Here is an 18,376-nt window from a genome sequence, read left to right as displayed (position 1 = left end):
AAGCTCGAGAAAGCCTGGGACGTGCTGAAAGCTCAAGCCTCAGAGCTGGAGGCTCAGCAGCTGGCCCTGGAGGGTGCCCAGAACCAGGGGCTCAACTCACCCCCACCTCTGTGCCGCTGCCAGGCCTGCATGCCCAACGAGGGACCCACAGTCTCCCCTGCCCATTCCTGGTCACACTGTGGCCACTGGCTTTCCCTTCTTCGACTCCCTAGTCAAGTCCCTCCCAAGCCCTCACTGCCCCCTTTCCGACAGGGCTGAAGCCCTCGAATGTGCTCACTGCCTCTCCCCACTCCCCCTCAAGGTGGCAGAGAGCCTTGCTGAGAAGCTGAGGCTGGAGCAGGAGCTGGTGGGAAAGTGAGGACCATGGTGGGGGGTGAGGGGCACCCGGATCTGATGGGCTCTGGGGGAGAAACCCCCCTCCCTCACAGAGATGCTCACCAGGCCCCACAGCTCTTCCCCTGCCCCTGAGAATCTGGGGCAGGTGGCAGGGGGCGTTTGGGGACATGCTGTTAAGTGAGTCCTCTCATCCCCTCGGGGGATAGTGATGGGCCTGGGGCCTGATGTATCGCCCTGTCTGCCTTCTCTTCTCTGAAGAGGGGAATCTAGGGGAAGAAGCAGGAGGGAGTGTGGCTAGGTGGGTTCTGGGGGCACAGAGAGTCAGGATGTCTGGGTTCCTGGGCCTGGCGTCACAGATTGAAGGAGAGTGGCCTTCAGAGCTGAGAAGTCCTGTGCTCGAGTCAGCTTCTCCACCAACCAACTAGGTGAGTATGAGCAGGTGTGCCTTCTCTAAGCCTCAGTTTCCTCATCTGCAAAATGGAGGTACTGACAGTACCTACCTCAAAAAGGACGATGTGAGGATTACACGAGACAGTGCACGGAGCACAGTGCCTGTTTCCAGTCCCCCTAAGCTTCCTGATACCTGGGGTCCAGTTTGGGTGAGTCAGTATTAAAGCCATAAAACCACAGAGATGTGCCCAAGACCAACTGTGTATGGGGCTTCAGTCACAAAGTCTATCCATTGTTCCACCAACAAGGCATTGTCTACACTTCTTATTAAGTTCAGGAAACAATCTGATATAATGTGCAGCCACCAGGGATAGACAATGCCCACGACCAGGAGCTTGAATACTGTTAGTGCTTGGATTCGATTTCACTCTGACCAAGGGCCTCATCTTTATGACCCTGCGTGGAGGAGCTGGATGGGGTGGGGGATCCTGTCTTTTGCCTCAGCTGCTGTCAGTGGACCCTCAGGCTGGGAACTGTGTCCACAGGGAACAGGAGCTGGTGCAGCTCCGAGCATCAAGGGCTCCAGCGCCGGGAGGACAGGAGCCTCCATCCGCCTCTCAACTGAAGGTAGCATTTGGGGATTCTCCAGAGGGACAGGCAGAGTGACCCCTGCCTCCTGTGGGACCCAGGCCCAGTCTCTCTCTCTGCCTTTGTCTCCCCATCCACAAGTTGGAGGGGGAAACAGAGGCTCGAAGGGTCCCTCCAGCTTGGACCTTTGCTGGTTCTCCTGGATTCCTCAACTGCCCACCCTTCCCCGGCAGAGCTGGAGCTACCGCATACCTGGTACCTGCCCTGCCTCTGCGCCCTCTGTGGGGGTCAGCCTCTGCCTCATCTGCTTCCAGATCGTAGCCACAGCCCTGGAACCAGAGGAAAGGAGCATCTGAGAAGCAGCCAGGGGCAGTGCCCAGGCTGGGGAAGAAAGGTGGCGTGGAGACTGAGGCCCAGAGCCACGAGGGAACAGATTCACAGCCCCGCTCTGCAGCACAAGAGACTGAGGTCAGCCCCTGGCCCAGCCCCAGGGAGCCGGGCAGTCCTGGCACAGAGGGCCTGGATCGATAGGCCTCAGGAAACCAAGTGGGGAAAAAGACTCTTGGGGAGAGGGGAGGCCCCTGTAGCTATGCCTTTAGCCCCCAAGGCCAAAGTCTCTGTCAGACCTATTGTAGGTGGCTGCAGTAAGAGGCTGTCCTTGTCCCCCACCTGCCACGGGGCCTGAAATGCTCACGCCGGCACAGCGTTCCTGACTCTCAGTGGTTGAGGCCACCTGGCTCTTTCCCAGGGGGACCCTGTGGCTCAGAGTAGAGCTGGGCAGGGAGTGGCCAAGTGGGGATGCTGGGGTCCTCGTGGGGCTTGGTTGGCCCAATCATTGCCCCAGTGCCAGCAGAGTGATGGCTGGGACCCTCTGTCTTACTGGTGAAGGCCTTAGGCACTGGGCTTTAGGCTTTTCAAAGTGAGTTTTCATTTACTTGTGCTTCATTCAAATCACTCTACAGTTTCCATTTCACAGACAGGAAACTGCCCAGAGAAGGGCAGTAACTTGCCCTAGGTCACACAGCAAAACAGCAGCTAAGCCCCCTGGTTCCCTAACCTGTCCCAGAAAGGTGGTTTCTCATTTCACACTGCCTATTCTGAGCTTGATAGCAGGACCATCTTTAATGGCCACAGGCCAGGCCGGCTTAGGGTTGACATCCCCCTCAAGGTCAACTGGCCATTTTTCTTTTTCTGAACTTCCCTCCCCACCCTCCTCTGTGCTTCCTTCCCCTACAGAGCTCTGTCAGCTGGGCCACATGCCCCCCAGAACCATCCTCGATGCTGTCACTGAACGCTCCCCCCATCTACTGCCTTAAGTGAAGCAGGGTTTTGCAGAGGGGGACTCTGGCAGGGCGATGGGACAGAACATCTTTGGGATTGTTTCTCCAGCATCGTCCTCCACAAAATGTCCTCTGCCCTCCCTGCCATATACAGGCTACTGTGGGGGCTGTCAAGTTCTCAACTGATTGGTCCAGCACTGGGTGCTGAACCCAACTGAACCAATGGTCTCCTTCCTGGGGTCACTGGACTTAGGACAAAAGAGTAATCTTTCCTGGGCTGAAAACTGGACACATAAAACTGGGGAGCTGTCAACCGCCGTTTTTCTCTGCGGAAAAAGGTGTATTTCAGTAAGAGTAAATGGAGCTGATGATTCCCAGAAACTGAAATTGGGATGGAGAGATTTTGGTTCAGCCCAGGGGGTCTCATGCATGCAGAAGACATAAAGTTGACCTTTCGGATGGTCATCTCACCTTGCTCTGTAGCTCAGGTGTCAGGCTGAGCTGGTCTTCAGGAGGGGAGGAATACCTTCCACGGGCAGCGCTTCTGGGTTCCAGACCCTTCCTGAGACCAGCCCCAGGTCCCATTGCCCTTGGGCTCCTCCACGTACCCTGGTGTCGGAGAATAAATACCCCTCCTGTCTGCTCATATGGGCCTGAGCGATTTGGGTCCCTTACGAGGGAATGCCTCCAAACCAGATGGCTGCCCACCCTGTCCCAAAGGCCCTCCGGGTAGGCGGAGCATTGCCCTCCACCGGCTTACCTCAGACCCGGCTCCGGTTTGTTCCCCTGGCACAGAAGGCCACCCCACCACCCCTTTGCCTTCTTGTGTGTCCCTGTGTCCCAGCTGCTGACGGGGTTGGTACTCACTGTCTGCAAGCGCAGCGGGGGCTCCCACTCTTCCCAGTCCTGCTGGTCCGGTCGGTTCCTTCTCCCTTTCCTTCCGGTGGTGATTACAAACCTTCTCTTTCATAAGTCCCAAGCCACCAACTCCCCCTCCTTTCCGGGCAGTAACGGGCACTTCATTTCATAGGGAGGCGGGCAGAGACGCTGCCGGCGCCGGACCGACCCTCCAAGCGCCGCGCGGCCCCAGGCCCTTCCCAGCCGCCCCCCACCCCCCGCTCGCCCCATTGGCTGCGCGGAGGGCACATGCCCAGCCCTGGCCAATGAGGTGGGGGAAGCTGCGGCTCGTGGCTGGGAAAGCTGGTCCCGGAGATGCTAATGTCCCTCAGGTGACCCCCCGTGCTGTGCGAGGCCTGGGGGGTCGGGTGGGGCCAGAGCCGAGACGTGGGATAATCAGACTCCCCTCCCCGCGTCCTCTGCTTCCCTCTCGTAACCGCGTTGGGTTACCCCTGCCCTAACTTAAAAGAGGCATCTGCGGGAGAAGTTGGACAGCTGCGTTAGAGTTCGTTCCCAGCCCTGCCATTCACTACGTTTGTGACCTCGTGCACATTTCTGCTCTTCAGTTTCTTCATCTGTAAAATGAACGAAGTCTCTGCCTCACAGGTCTATGGGTGCAGTGTTAAATGAGACACTGAGCAGAGTGCTTTGCCTCGCTCGTGGTTAGGGCAGATTCTGGACTCCGTAGCCACCGACTGCTCTTCTCACAGCTCTGGGACCTCATGCTAGTTACTCAACCTCTCTGCGCCTCCAAACTCATAAATATGTAGAGGAGCAAACGAGTTAATTCATGCAAAGAACTTAAACCACACCTGGCATACACCAGTGTTCAGTAATTGGTAATTTCACAGTCTCCTTATTACCATCAGTGCCATCCCATGTCCTGGGGCACACGTTCAGAGTTCCTCTGGGGTACAAACCTGGGAGCAGAATTGCTGGACCCCAGGGCATGGGGCACGTTCCACTTTACTAGGTACAGCCATAGCGTTTTCCAGAGTTAGGCTAATTTATCCCCCCCCAACCCCCAGCAATCTGTGAAAGTTCCCATTGCTCCCCATCCTCACCAAGGCCTGGTATTTTAAGACTACAGTTTGTGCCAATCTGATGGTGTGGAATGGATTTTTGTGCATTTTCCTGATTACTAATGAGGACCATTTTATTTCCTCTTCTGCCAAACACCTGTTCGTGACTTTGCCCCCTCTCCTCAATCCTTCTTTTTGCTTTTGTCTTAACAATAAGCATTTAATGGCCGCTGAGCCTGCGCGTCCGGAGCCTGTGCTCCGCAATGGGAGAGGCCACAACAGTGAGAGGCCCGCGTAATGCAAAAAAAACAAAAAAAACAATAAGTATTTTTTAAAAAAAGAAAGAAATTCTGACTAGTTGTGTGTTACAAGCATCTCCTCCCAGTTTGTCTTTTTATCTTATGGTATCTTTTGATGAACTTTTCTCGGAGGGTCTAGTCTGAGGAATTCTTCCTTTTCTCGAGGTCTTAGATATTCTCCTATATTTTTTTCTGTTAATTTAAAGTGGGATGGAATTGCAGTGGCTCAGTGCCTTGGTCTTCTCAGATTCTCCATCTCTATCAGGAGGCTTATTCAGCTGCCACTTCTCCCTCAGCGTCCCCTCACATCCACCCCATACTTCTAACTCAAATGTCTCTGGACCCTGCTTCTCCTCATCTCTGGGCCTCCTCCCATACCAGGCCCACTGAATCTCCACGTGGCAGCCTCCTGGTGTGTCACAGGAGGTTGTGACGTGTGATCCCAACTATTGGTTAGTAATTAAAGTACTAAAGGGTTGGTTATTTCTTTCAAAAGATTTTTAAAAGTCAGTGAGAGGTTCAAGACTGTCCCAGTGTCACCCTCACTTTCTAGCACTTCAAAATGGCAGAGAGAACCCCCACCCCGTGCCTCAGAGGTTGCAGACAGGCGAGGTGTATGTTGTTATGGATGGAGATGGGCAGTCACAAACCCACCCAGTGCTTTACCTCTCTGCCCATTTCTTTTGGTTTTGCCAAAACCAGGTTGTGCCCATACGATGCGCATCGTGGCAGAGAAAAAGGCTGAGCAGTCTGGGTATAGGCCTGTTTCAGTGGCAGTGTCCCAGGGTGTCCATGCCTAGAATGTCTCCCAGCTCCAGATCACCCTTCTAGAAAAGCCTCTTTCTAAGCCTATGTCCTCCTTCAAACATGTCAGCAGGGTCCCGATGCTCAGAGGATGGTGCCCAAATTCCTTAGCCTGGGCTCCATCCTGGCCCCAGCCACACTTTTTTCCAGCACCCCCCAACCCTAGGCACTGCCCACAGTTCCCCAATGCCAGGTCCTTTGATGCCACCGAGCTTCCACATGTATCACTTCCTCTGCTCTTCCTCACGTCTCCAGTTGGCCACCTCATTCTTCTAGCTGAAATGTCCGCTGCTGGGAAGCCTTCCAGAGATCCCCTAGTGAGCTGCTCCAGCATTTATCTACCCCACTGGTCCCAGTCATGCTGTATTCTAAAGACTCGGGTTTTGTCTAGAGTCGTGTGTGCCTCCCAGACAAGAGTGTGAGCTCTGTGAGCGCGGGGACTGTGCGTATTCAGCAGGAGCTCCAAGAGGGCTTGCTCACGGGGGAGACCCCTGGCCCTGTGCCTGCTGGGACCCTGGCGTGGCGCCAGGGGAGTCAGTTTTGGTGATCATGCAGTATCAGCGGTGCCCAGCTAATACAGAAGACGGGCTGAGAGAAGCGCTTTGGGAAAACGATGGGTGGGCAGCGAAGAGAAGGGTTAGGAAAAATCAAGGGTCAGAGGAGTAGCTCACTTGGCCGCTCTCATTCTGAAGGCCCTCGCCTCTTCCCTGTCAAATGAAAGAGTCACCGAGAGCGCCTGCGAGACCTGCTTGTGTGAAGAGGTAGAGGTTTATTGACATATAAACATTCGAGAACATGTAAGATAGAAAATGACCACAGCATATACACACACTGGCTGCAAGAGGACTTCTGAGGTATTTATCCACTGCCTAGGCTACCCATGTGCTATCACATTTTTTCCTGGTTAAATACAAGTAAGATGGGGAGGGGGAGGGGACGGAGCGGCCCTGGCCAATGGCTGCCATGTGACCTCAGGGCTGCACCGTCAGGAGAGCTCCTCTTGGCCCAGGGCCCCATTCTGGGGGCACCTGCCGCGCTCCCACCCTCGGGCTTTCAGGCTGAGACCCTGCTGTTGCCCTTGAGGGCAGCGAGGGCTTGCTGAGAGGGCAAGCTGGGCAAGCTGCCTGAGGAAAGGGAGAGGATACAACAACCAGGAAGACACAGTGCACCACCCCTGTGTCCTCCAGGTGGGAAGAGTCCATCCTTTGTGACCGAAGCCCTGAGAAAGACACACTGGCCAAATGTCTGCGATGCCTTCAAGTGGGCCCAGCGCCAGCCAACCGGGCTCCTCCCTGACACGGACCTCAGACGCCCTTCTCTGCCAGGCCCTGCGCCGGCCTGGTGAGGCCAGGAGAGGGTCAGCCCCCAATGGATGGGGCTGTGTGTGTGAGTATGTGTGAGTGTGAGACAGTGTGGAGGGCTAGGGAAGGGAGAGAAGATGCCGTCAGTGCAGCTGCAGCTCACTGGGCTGAGGTATGTGTTTTTCAAGCGTATGATTTCCCTTTCCTTTCCTAGATGGACTGAGTGTTAGTCGTGCGTGGGCTTGTGCCACCATGGTCTCCCACCACCACAGCGCGATGATGTCACAGCAGGTGGGGTTCCACTGAACACTGCAGGGCTTACTCGATTGAGAGGCGAGCCTTGTGTGAGAATCACCTCTTCTCTCGGACACAGGAACAGCCCACTCCACCCCAGGGTCCAAGAGGAGAGACAGAGCTCTTTCAGCATCTCCTCACCCTCTGGGGCAGCTCAACTTCTCCAAGGTCCATGGCCTCCACAGCCCACTCCTGCCCTGAGGTGGGAATGTTGAGTGAAGGGAAGATCCCCTGCCCCCACCCTGGTGAACTGGGCGCTGGGGTTTGGGACTGCCCTGCTCTGGTGGGAAATGGGTCAAGGGCCATCTTGAGAACCGGTGTGGTTTCACGATCCAACCTGCGTGAGAGCGGGCCTCTCCGTTCCACCTCCTCCTGCCACTGTGATCCCTGAGTCGTCTCTCCTGCTGCCTCGCTCGCACCCTCACTGGGGTCTTAGGGAAGGGCCGGAGGGGCTGGGGTACCAAATCATTTGCTCGGCTTTTGGGGTGATCTGCTTTCATTTCTTTGGTGCTACAATAACAACAATAAAAATTTTAAAGTAAAAAAAAAAACAAAAGTCAGCAAACACATATAAAAAAGATTTCAGAGATGCAAATACTTCCTGAAGAATCAAACATCAACAGTTACAAATCTGAGGTATTTCAATGAACCTGACATTGGCAGGTTTGGGCCCCACGAGAAGAAGAGGGGTCCAAGGGACAAGTGGGCTGTTTCCTGGGAGAGCTGGCCAACAGGGATGAGTGGGGACGTGAGGTCTGGCAGGGTCAGAAAAGGGTCAGTGGAGTGGGTGCCAGGGCCTGCCTGGGCAGCCCCTGAGGCTCTGCCTCTCCCTCAGCAGATGCCCAGCAGGCCCTGGGTCCTGAGGACTGCCCTCATGATCCCTGTCTTGGGACCATTAAAAGGGGGATATGGGGCCCTGAGGACTGCTTCAAGACTTGAATTTGAGAGACCCACACCCCAAGAACCAAACATGGGAGGCAAGGTGGGTTGGGAGGACCCCATGCCATGCTCAGCAGAGAAGGGCCACAAAGACATGCTCTTGGCTCCTAGCAGCCCCACACTGGAGTCAAAGATTGGGGGGACTGAGCAGGGGAAGAGACCAGTGACCCTAGGGTCACGGCAGAAGGCAGGGGAAGGGAAATAAATTAAAGGGGAAGGGATGTGGAGGGCCTCCAGCCCTGTGTCAGCTTACAGATTGTCAATACACTGTGCCCGGGATGGGAGGTGGCCTGGGAGCCCTGGAGGAAGCTGGACGCCCACAGACCCCGCCCAGTTCTCCAGGACAATCCCTGATTGGACAACGCTGCCCTGTCAGGCCCCTCCAGCCTCTCCTTGCCTCTAGAGTACAGCAGGACCTGATGGAGCCTGGACAGACGGACAGGTCCAAACTCTCAACATCTGGCCAAATGGTGTTTGATGTGGGCTCCATGAGATGAGGTAAATTCTGTGCATCAGCTTCCTCCACTCTCGATGGGAGGGTGGAGGGAGTTGGGAGCTGGGTCCTGCCCCTCAGAGGGACCAGCTGGTGGAGGGCTCTGCACTGGGGGTGCCCCGGGACGAGGTAGGACTTGGCGAGCAGTGAGAACTGCTGCTGCTGCTGGCGCTGCTGCCGATGCTCTGGGGAGCGGATCCTGCGATGAGGTGGACCACAGGTTTCTGGGCAAACAGCACACCTGAGCGAGTGGGGGCGGGGAGAAGCAAGTGTGAGCACATTGGGAGAGGAGGGACAGGTTCAGGGGTTCAGTTCATTCCACTGTATCTATTGCCGCCTAACTCTGGGCGAGGAGGTTCCATGCTGGACGCTGCGCTAGGTGCCGACACTGCCCTGCCTGCAGGTGCTTACAGGCTGGTGAGGGGGACGGACAGAGTCATTTTGCTGAAATGTCACAAAGGCTCTAAGTGAAGTGTACCCAGCGTGTTGTGGGGGAAAAAGGCGGCTTTGGAGGGCAGGGGAAAGTGGGTCAGGAGAAGCTCTGGCGGGAGAGCATGCCTGGACTTTTTAGAAAAAGTGGCCACACGACGAGGAGGAGACGGTGTGGCAGGCAGAGGAAATCTGAGAGAACAAAGAACAGAGAGAGGCGGCGAACGTGCTGGAGGCTGGTGCAGCAACGCGGTAGGCCCGGGGGGAGCTGAAGGCAGGCGTGCGGCACAGGAGGCTGGAGAGGTGGCAGCGCGAGGAAATGGAGGCCTGCGTGTCTCCAGGCTGCCGGGGTCGTACCCTGTGGGGCTTGTGAAGCCCCTGAAGTTTTAAGGGGAAGAAGGGGACGGACGTCACGCGACGGGCATTTCAGAGCTCTCTGTGGGGCTGGGAGGATGTGGGTGGATGGAAGCCTGCAAGTCAGAGCTACTCTAACAGGGGAGAAGAGAGGTCTGAACCAGGGCCATGCGGCGGGGACGCAGCAGAGCAGTGGTGTCTGCTGAGCTCTGGTGGTTGATGGGCCTGAGGGGCTCTCAGGAATGACTTCCAAGCTCCGGGCCTGGGTGACTGCACAGCCACTGAGAAAGGACACAGGTGGGACAGGATTGAGGCAAGTGAGGTTTGGGGAGCCTTCAACTCTCTTCTGACTGTTCCCCATGCTGAGGGAGAGGAGGCATATCCTCCTCTCTCCTGAGAAAGGATGAGAGGAGATGGAGAGCCAGGCACTGATCTCCCCCTTCCCTGCTTTCCACACAGACCCACTCCCAACCCCCAAACCTCCTCGACCACACGGCACCACCAGAAGGCAAAGGGCATCCAGGCCCTAGCCGCCAGCTCGTCCAGTCTCCTTGAGGGGTCTGTGTTAGGCAGAGACCTTTGAACGTGGCGTGGTCTCTGAAGCACTGACTCTGTGGTGAGTGGCTAGGCAACTTGGCATCCCTGCTTCTCTGCAGGCTGATTCCAGGAACTCTGCCCCTTCCCTGGCCCCAAGCGTGATGCCCCCAGCAAGTGGCCCGGCAGAGATCCAGAGCGGCCTTGGCCCCAGTCCCCAGAGCAGGAGCACTCAAAGCATGCCCTGTGGAAATGCCCCTGGTTTCGATAGAAGGTGCAGCTCTAAGCCCCCTCCACTGGGCACCTCCCCATGCCCCCTCTAAAACAGGTGATTGATGCCCAGGCTCCCAGCAGGAGGCCACTGGCCAGAGTGCCCGTGCTCTGGGGCCCCCACTCATCAAGCTGTGCTTAACAAGAGTCAGCTGGAGGGACTTACCTGGTGGTACAGTGGTCAAGAATCCGCCTGCCAATGCAGGGGACACAGGTTCAATCCCTACTCTGGGAAGATCCCACATGCCGTGGAGCAACTAAGCCCGTGCACCACAACTACTGAGCCCACGCACCACAACTACTGAAGCCCGTGTGCTGCAACTACTGAAGCCCACGCACTGCAACTACTGAAGCCCGCGGGCCTAGAGCCCGTGCTCCGCAACAAGAGAAACCACTGCAATGAGAAGCCCGCGCACCTCAACGAAGAGTAGCCCCCGCTTGCCGCAACTAGAGAAAGCCCATGCGCAGCAACAAAGACCCAATGCAGCCAAAAAAAAAACAAAAAACAACCAGTCAGCTGGCTTTATCCCCAAACTCATCTCTACACTAACAAAATGGGAGTGGGAAACGGATTGCTGTTTCTATGAAAACTAAGTTGAACACCTTGGAAAGTCTTCGTACAGGTGCTAAACCAACCAACCAACAAAAAACTGTTGCCAAATTAGATCTAGGAAGAGACAACTGTAAAAGACTGGGGGGAAAATCATGAAAATATAGGCTGATTCTGCTGCGCTCAGATTCCTTTGCCTGTGTCAGTTCTTGGACCATGACAGATGATGTCCAGGAAGAGAAGAGCTGAACCAGTCAAAGAAAGGAGACACATGCATTGAAAGACTGTAATGGTGGACACTGATTTAACTTATAATACAATGTTAAAGGTGTGGATAGAGTTGATTATGATTCTTTACGTTAAATGACTTTTTCAAATAACGAGCCAACCATTGGTCGAAAAAGGGTTAGACAAGGGGTCTCCATCACTTTATCAAAGGTGGTGGTGGTGGGGCTTCCCTGGTGGCGCAGTGGTTGAGAGTCCACCTGCCGATGCAGGGGACAAGGGTTCGTGCCCCGGTCCGGGAAGATCCCACATGCCGTGGAGTGGCTGGGCTCGTGAGCCATGGCCGCTGAGCCTGCGCGTCCGGAGCCTGTGCTCCGCAACGGCAAAGGCCACAACGGTGAGAGGCCCGCGTACCGCAAAAAAAAAAAAAAAATGGTGGAGGGGGATCTGTCATCCTATTAGCAATCCTCAGCCCTCCTCATCCGGAAGAACTACTTTACCTTTGGAACCTTGAAAGGAAGCCACCCCTGGGAAGATGTTCAGACAGAAGGGTGACAAGGGGGTCTTGCAGGGAGCTGTACTGAGGCTGGCTGCCACCCTGCCGCCTCCTTCAGAGCCCCAAGAGCCTCACCTGCGTAAGTGGTGCCGTCGATGTCCACAGACATGTTGATGCTCCCAATGCTGCTCGTGGTCAGGTTCACCGCTGCAGCCGAGGCCTCTGCTCTGTCCTCTGCTGGGGACAAGGGAGACAGCAGGCCCGGTCAGGCCCTCCGGCATTTCTGTCGTTCCCTTCAAGGCTCTCCCACCCTCCCGGCCTGGCCACAGCAGGCTGAGGCCTCCCAGAGTTAGAAAGCACCTGGATAACCTTCTGCCAAGTGTAAGGTGTGGCAGGAGAACCAGGCTGGTGAACGTCCTACGGCTTGCTTTCTCCACTGAACCACTTCACCTTCCCAACTCCCTCTGCTCTCAGAGAAGAGGCATCACATAGGCAAGGAGGCTGACCTCAGCTCGCAGCTGCGCACTGATGCTTTCAACACGATTCGGCAAACCCTGAGCACCCACTATCCACCGGGTGGGGCGTCAGAGGTCACTAAGACCCAGCCCCTTCCTCTGAGGATTTGCCTTGCCTCCTCCTCCCCTTAACCAGGCTGGGAGGTCCCCAAGGAGAGGGTCTACCTGCCCAGCACCTGGCACTCCCTCTCCATCTGAGCCCTCCGTGGTTTGTGGAAGGCTGCAGGCACTGGCACACAGGGCCTCGCCTGGCTCACCCGAGACTCTGCCCTTTCATGACGTTGAGAGCCAAGAATTCTTCCAGATGAGCTGCCTCATCTATTAGCCTGTGGCTTGTGCAGGGCCAGGGGCACCTGGCCTGAGAGGGTCAAGAGTGCAGAGCCCTGCTGTCCGGGCTGTCACCTCCAGTTCCCTTCGGCTCCTCGCCAGGGGGGGGAGTGGGACAGGGAGGGGCTGCCTGGGAACACGCACAGCTCTCTTCACACCTGATTTCTTCCCAACACGAGCCCGCTCATGTTTGTTCTGAGATAGAGTCAAGAATGGCAAAGAAAATGTGTGTGAGGGGGAAAGGGGAACAAGGGGAACAAGGGATGTGGAGTGCGTGGTTGCGGGTGGGGGGGAGGGGCGGGGAGAAGGTGGGGCACCTGAAAAATGTGGAGGGGAAGGGAAAAGATGCCAGTTATGCTGCCAAACTTGTATTTCCTCCTCCCCTCTCTCCCGGGGGTCACTGGCAGCCTGGCCTGAGGCAGCTCTGGCCCCTCACTGAGCCTCCGGAAAGGAGGTGCTGTCTTTCTCCCAGATGGTGAGGCACTGGGGTGAAGGGCGAGCCCTTTAATTGAGACAGATCAAAAGGCAGGAGGGGACAGGGAAGACGCAGCAGCTGTCCCTCAAGGCCTCCTGCTCCTCCTTGAACAACTGCTTCTCCTCTTTGCTAGAGAACAGGGCACGCCTGAGGAAACTGCAGGTCCCCTGCAAAATGACTTCAGCTTTGGTGAACTGAGACCTCTGTGGCCACCAAAGCCTCAGGTGGCTCTTTGGCCTCTAGATCCTTCTGGGGGCCAGGGGGGCAGAACCTGGAGGGGCTCCACCCCAGTCCCCGGGACGTAAACGGGCCCTCGAATGGAGCCGGGGTTTGGCGCCCGGGCCCGGCACTCACCCCTGCCATTGATCCTGATCTTCATGGGCAGCTGCCGTGCCATGCTGAAGAAGTTGCGCTGGAAGGCCTGCTGCACCAGGCGCTGCTCCTCCTCTGACAGCCTGGACGCCTTCTTCTCAGGGGGCTCCCCCGACTCCAGCCGCTCCCGCAGCTGCTCCAGCGTGGCCGTCCGGGTACCGGCCTGCTGGCTGGCCAAGGTCACAGGCACAGCCAGGCGATTTGGCACAGGCACGGTTGTCACTGGGACTCCATCACCTGACAACGGCACCAGAGCTGGACCCAACCCATAACCCACCCTCCCACCTGGGTCTTGGACCCAGGGAACTTGGCGCCCTTCCTCCCTGCCCTTCCTCCTCACAAGGGCCCTGCAGACCTTTCCTGAGAGTGGTTGCTGGGGATATCCGAGGGCCACTGGCATTGGTGCCACTGCCGGAGCCCAGCCCGAGGATGGGGAAGCGGATCTTGGGTGGGGAGAGGAGGGCAGGGGCCCCAGCGGCAGCGGCAGAGGCAGCAGCGGGCGAGTAGCCAAAGAGGGAGGAGCTGTAGCTGGGCCGGCGGCCCTCCCTCCGGTTGCCATCAATGGCTGCCTGGAGCTCGGCCGGGGAGCTCAAGGCTTTCTTCTCGCACTCGTAGGCATAGAGATACTTCATATACCTGGAGGGAAGGAAGGAAGGAAGCCAGAGTCATCCAAAACGTGGCACGAGGGCTGCCCAGTTTAAGTCGATGGGCCTCTGGAAGCGGGCTCTGTGGGGCAGGCTCTGTCCTCTAGGACAAAGGAGCACAACCTGGTGCATGTGATGGAAGAGGAGCCTCCCGGACAGCGAAGCCCCACCCCAGGCCCCCTAACTGCCACCCAATTCTAAACGCGGCTCGAAGTGGAGGCATGGCTCTTTAGGGAAATAGATACTTTCGCTAACGTTTCATGTTTTTGTGGCGCCTTTCTAGTGTCCTGGGAGAAATGAGAAATGCCATGTTTTGCAATGTCTTTCTGGCTCCTTGATCTCCTAACCATTCTGAGTCAGGCTGGTCAGACAGGAGCAATTCTTCCCACTGTGTGTGGACCTAGAAGTGATGTCCCTCTTTGTGTCAGATGCCCCAAGAAGCAATTCGCTACCCAAGAACCTTGGGAGAAGGACTGCTATGCTGGATATTGCTCTGTTCCCAACTTCTCCTGGAACAGTTTCAACAAGGCCTTAACATGTCACCTAACCTATGCATGGCTGATCTTTCCGTATTTTTCACAGAACAACGTCCAGAGTTCTGAAAGAACAGATTCCCCTCTGGCCCTCATTCGCCAGTGCTCCTCCTGTTCTCACTGCTTCTATCACCCTTATAATTAACTCAAATGGGTAGAAAAACAGGTCGCCGATCCCAGTGGGATCCCAGTGCCTGCCTTCCTCTGGGTCCGCTGTTGCTGGGCAAGCTGAGTGTCAGGTAGGAAGGGCCAGGCTTAGGGTAGGGGCGCTGTGTGGGAGATGACGTCCTGGAAAAAGCGTGAATTTCAGAGACAGAAGCCCAGGCGTGACTCTTCAGCCTGACCACTTACTAGCTGGTATGGCTCTGACCAAACGATCTAACCTCTGAGACTTAGTTCTTGTTGTCTGGGGAACAGGGACAAAAACCTTCTTGACGGGGTTGTTGGTGAGGTTTGAATGAAACAGAAGAGTGAAGCAGCAGCACACAGGAGATGCTTGGGAAGGGGTGCTCTCAGGATGACTTAGGTTAGGGAGGGATTCATCTCAGAAAGCTCCAGGCCCTTTCAGGAATTCCGCCCATCTTGTTCACTATACAGTGGAATTTCCTTCCTTCCTCTCCTCTAGGTTAAAGCATCCCCTTTCTCCAGCCTTAGCTTCCTTTCCCCAAGGCTCTGGCCACTCACTGGGTCCTCAGGGTGAAGGCGGCGCTGGTGATGGACGTGGGCAGGTTCAGGCCTTTGGTGATCTCCCTCCAGATCTTCTTGTTGATGATCTCCACCAGGCCCCCCTTCTCCGTCACCAGCTTATACAGCATATACAGGTCCAGGATCTGCTTGGCCATGATGGGGATTCGGTTGATGGGGGTCCCTGTGATTGTGCAAAGAGAGAAACAGAGGGTTGTGTCATTACCATGCAGAGAAAGAAGACATCTGTGGATGCCCACCCTTTTGCTGAGTTGGAAATATGTTCATAAATCTGCTTACAAGTATAATTTGACTCGAACTCTCAAAGCCTGGAAGCTATCAGACTAGCTGCCAGTTCTCCTTGGGAAGAACAGAAAGATAGGTCCAACTCACAGGCTGTGTGGCCTTGGGTAAAACACACAGCCTCTCTGGGTCTGTTTCCCACCTGTAAATAAGAGGGCCAGACTAAATGACTTCAAAGTTTTTTTTTTTTTTTGCTAGCAGTATGATTCCAGATTCTTTCCTAATGATTTGGCAACTCAGTCCTCTGGAGCCTTCAGAAGCTGTTCAGCTGCCTCCTCAGGGAAGTCTTTCCCTGACTCCCAAGACAGGTGAGGTCCTGCCCCATTGTCCACCTGGAGAGCTTCCTTGGCTTCTCTTCTGCAGCTCTCAGTGCAGTTTATAACCGTGTTTTTATTTGCATACTGCCTGTTTTCTCTTCATCTCTTCTCCTGCTACAGGGCAGAGAAATGGTTTTTTCTCTCCTGTGTACCCACCATGTCAAAGGAGCCGCTGGGCACACAGGTCTCCAGGGGGATGAAAAGCCACTCAACAATTCACTCCAACCCCTCCCTGGCCTCTGAAAGAGGGAGGGTCAGAGCCGCTTCCGCCCACTGGCCCCGAAGGGAAGTGAGAGGAGCCAGGGACTTGATTAGGAAACCTGGCACCGAGCAGGAAGGCCCACTAATGAGCACCGGGGGACGGCAGGGAGGGCGGGGCCAGGCTCCTTTCTCGGGCGGCTGGGATGCTCGTCAGGAGGCGTGATGGATGACTGTCATTTGGCAGCCTCGGGATTAATGATCTGGAGGTCAGAGGGGAGAATTCCAGCAGGAAGGGTCACCGTCCAGGGCAGGGTATGAGACTTGTTGCCTTTTGATGCAAGTCCTTTTACTGTACATAGGCTGCTCCTCCTGTGCCGCGGCCGCCCCCCCCACCCCAGGCTTGTTGAGGTCTCACTGCCTGCCTGGTGGAGTTACGCCAGCTTGATTAGAGAAGGGCTATTTGTTTCAGCTCCTCCTGCTTCTTTCCCCTCAAGGAATGGCATTTTTCTTCTCAGCTCTAGATCACTGGCCTCACCAACTCTTTTATAGGGTAATTCAAGCCAGAGTGGAGTGAAGGGTGCCACGTTTATGAGGAGGAAGTAGCGAGAGCACGAACACGTGGCACTGCTATGGTGGGACCGGGTCTCTTTTCTCAGTGTGGGGAGGGAGCTAGAGGTCTTGAAGACCTTTGTATTGACCGGCTGGTCTTTGGAGGGTCAAGGACAAAGGGGCCATAGAGTTAAGTTCAAAGATTCACTGGTAAAATATCAGAGGACTGCTGGCACGACAGCTCGCGCGCTGGTTAACTACTTCTCCCTGTGCTGTTCCGGACAGTAGACCTTATTCCTGTCATAAGCACAGGAGTCTCATGCAGCAGAACTGGTCTCCTGGCAGGGCAGGGCTAAGGTCTCCCTTCTTCGCAGGCCTGTCTGCCCGAGCACGCTCATGGCCTTGGCGAGTTCATACCCTCAGGGCATCACCTAGAGAGTCTGGGAGGACCACTCCCAAGGCCCCCTCACACAAGTCCCCAAAGCTCTCAATTCCAGAAGCTTCCAGAACATCTTTACACATGTGACCTGTTCACTTCCAGGTCAGATGTTCACAGTGAGCTCAGCTTCATCCCCTAGGCCAGCTCCCTTTTCCCATCACTTCCTCTTCTTCCAGCAGCACCATCATTCTTTGAGGTCTGGGGTAGGAACCTCCGAGGCAGCAATGGCTCCTCTCCCTCTTCTCTCACCCACCTTTAGGCTGTCGGGAGGCTCACCGATTACTGCTTTGAGGCCCCTCTCAAAGCCATCTTCCTCTCCGGCCCTCAGCCACCACCCTGGGCCAGGCCCTTGCTGGCTCACCGTCAGATGCCCCCAGCAGCTTTGAATCCACGTGATCAACCTGCACGCTGCTGCCAGACCATCTAATGAAAACACCACTTTCACGCCATTACTCGCTTCCTAGTTTAAAAACCCACAATGACTCTTATTGCCAACCCAGCCCACCTCACATGTTCAACCTCATGACTCGGGTTCCCCAACACTCCTTAGAAGATTACGTACGATGTATTTTAAGCATGTCCCAACAACTCACTCTCACTCCAATCAGTTGGGTCTTCTCACCCTCACCCCTAAAGCCAAGCTCCTCTCTCCTCTACTTTTTGTTTTTACTGTCCCTCCTCATCAAGCCTAAAATGACCTGTCTGCACTCAAATCCTCTCTACACTGGCCTTCAACGTTCACTCCCTCCAGGAAGAATTTTCCAACTACCCCAGGTCACATGGATTTCTTTCCTCTCAGAATTTCTATTATAATCACTACAAGTTCAGCAAATAGTTACACTTGTTTCACATATGTTCGTCTGGTATCCCAGGAGGACTGTAAGCTCAATGAAGGCAGGAATTGTTTTTCCTTCATCATGTCTTGAATATTAGAATGTTTAATAAGCTAAACTACCATGCAGATTAAACCAACCAACCAACCAACCTGCTTCTCAGAGTCAAAGCAACCAGCTCTGTGTTAACCCAACTGGGAATATTAAACGCATTTCCTTCCTTCCTGCTGTGGTGTGCCCACCAGGGTCTGTCACTAACTCAAAGTGTCTAATTGCTGACAGCCCTGAACAGAAGTCACCCTCTCCTCTCAGGTCCTGGCAGGTTCATTAGGGGGGTCACGACCCTTATTAAACAGACTGGGGAACCGAGGCCCAGAGTGGTTAAGCCCTTTGTGTCTGAGTCCTACAATAAGAGGACTGGCAGCACAGGAATGGATGGAGAGCTGGGGATTTTGAGAAGGTAAAAAAACCATGACTTCATTCAGTGGGGCCAAAGAGAAGGGGAGACAGGTGTTAAAGAGGGCAAGGGGGCTGGGTTTGTGATGCCCACAGAACAGGCGGGGCTGAGTGAGTGACCGTCAAGCAGGGCATGTCCAGCCGGGGGAGTGCTGTCCTTCAGAACTGTCACCTTGGAGAGCCAGCTACCGCTCCGTTTGTGAAGAGCTTTCAGAGTTTACACTATT

General features: G+C 55.4%; 1 protein-coding gene across 2 annotated transcripts in view; it reads right to left on the bottom strand.

Annotated features, from left to right (window-relative positions):
• Positions 1–8,648: 8,648 nt before the first annotated feature.
• Positions 8,649–18,376, bottom strand: part of ARID3B (AT-rich interaction domain 3B) — a 49,106-nt gene continuing 39,378 nt past the window's right edge. Inside the window, exons 4-8 of one of the 2 annotated variants that reach the window (XM_082841394.1) lie at positions 15,052–15,235; positions 13,546–13,826; positions 13,173–13,427; positions 11,637–11,738; positions 8,649–8,884 (exon numbers count right to left, since the gene is read on the bottom strand). In XM_082841394.1, coding sequence (XP_082697520.1) covers positions 8,721–8,884; positions 11,637–11,738; positions 13,173–13,427; positions 13,546–13,826; positions 15,052–15,235 — 986 coding nt within the window. In that variant the 3' untranslated portion in view covers positions 8,649–8,720. The remainder of the gene's footprint in view (positions 8,885–11,636; positions 11,739–13,172; positions 13,428–13,545; positions 13,827–15,051; positions 15,236–18,376) is intronic. The other variant, XM_082841395.1, reaches the window with a different exon arrangement.

The sequence above is a fragment of the Leucopleurus acutus genome (genome assembly GCF_964270905.1).
Source record: "Leucopleurus acutus genome assembly, chromosome: 1".
Taxonomy (NCBI): domain Eukaryota; kingdom Metazoa; phylum Chordata; class Mammalia; order Artiodactyla; family Delphinidae; genus Leucopleurus; species Leucopleurus acutus.
Note: the sequence above shows the minus strand (reverse complement) of the source record. Positions and strands in the feature narration are given on the sequence as shown.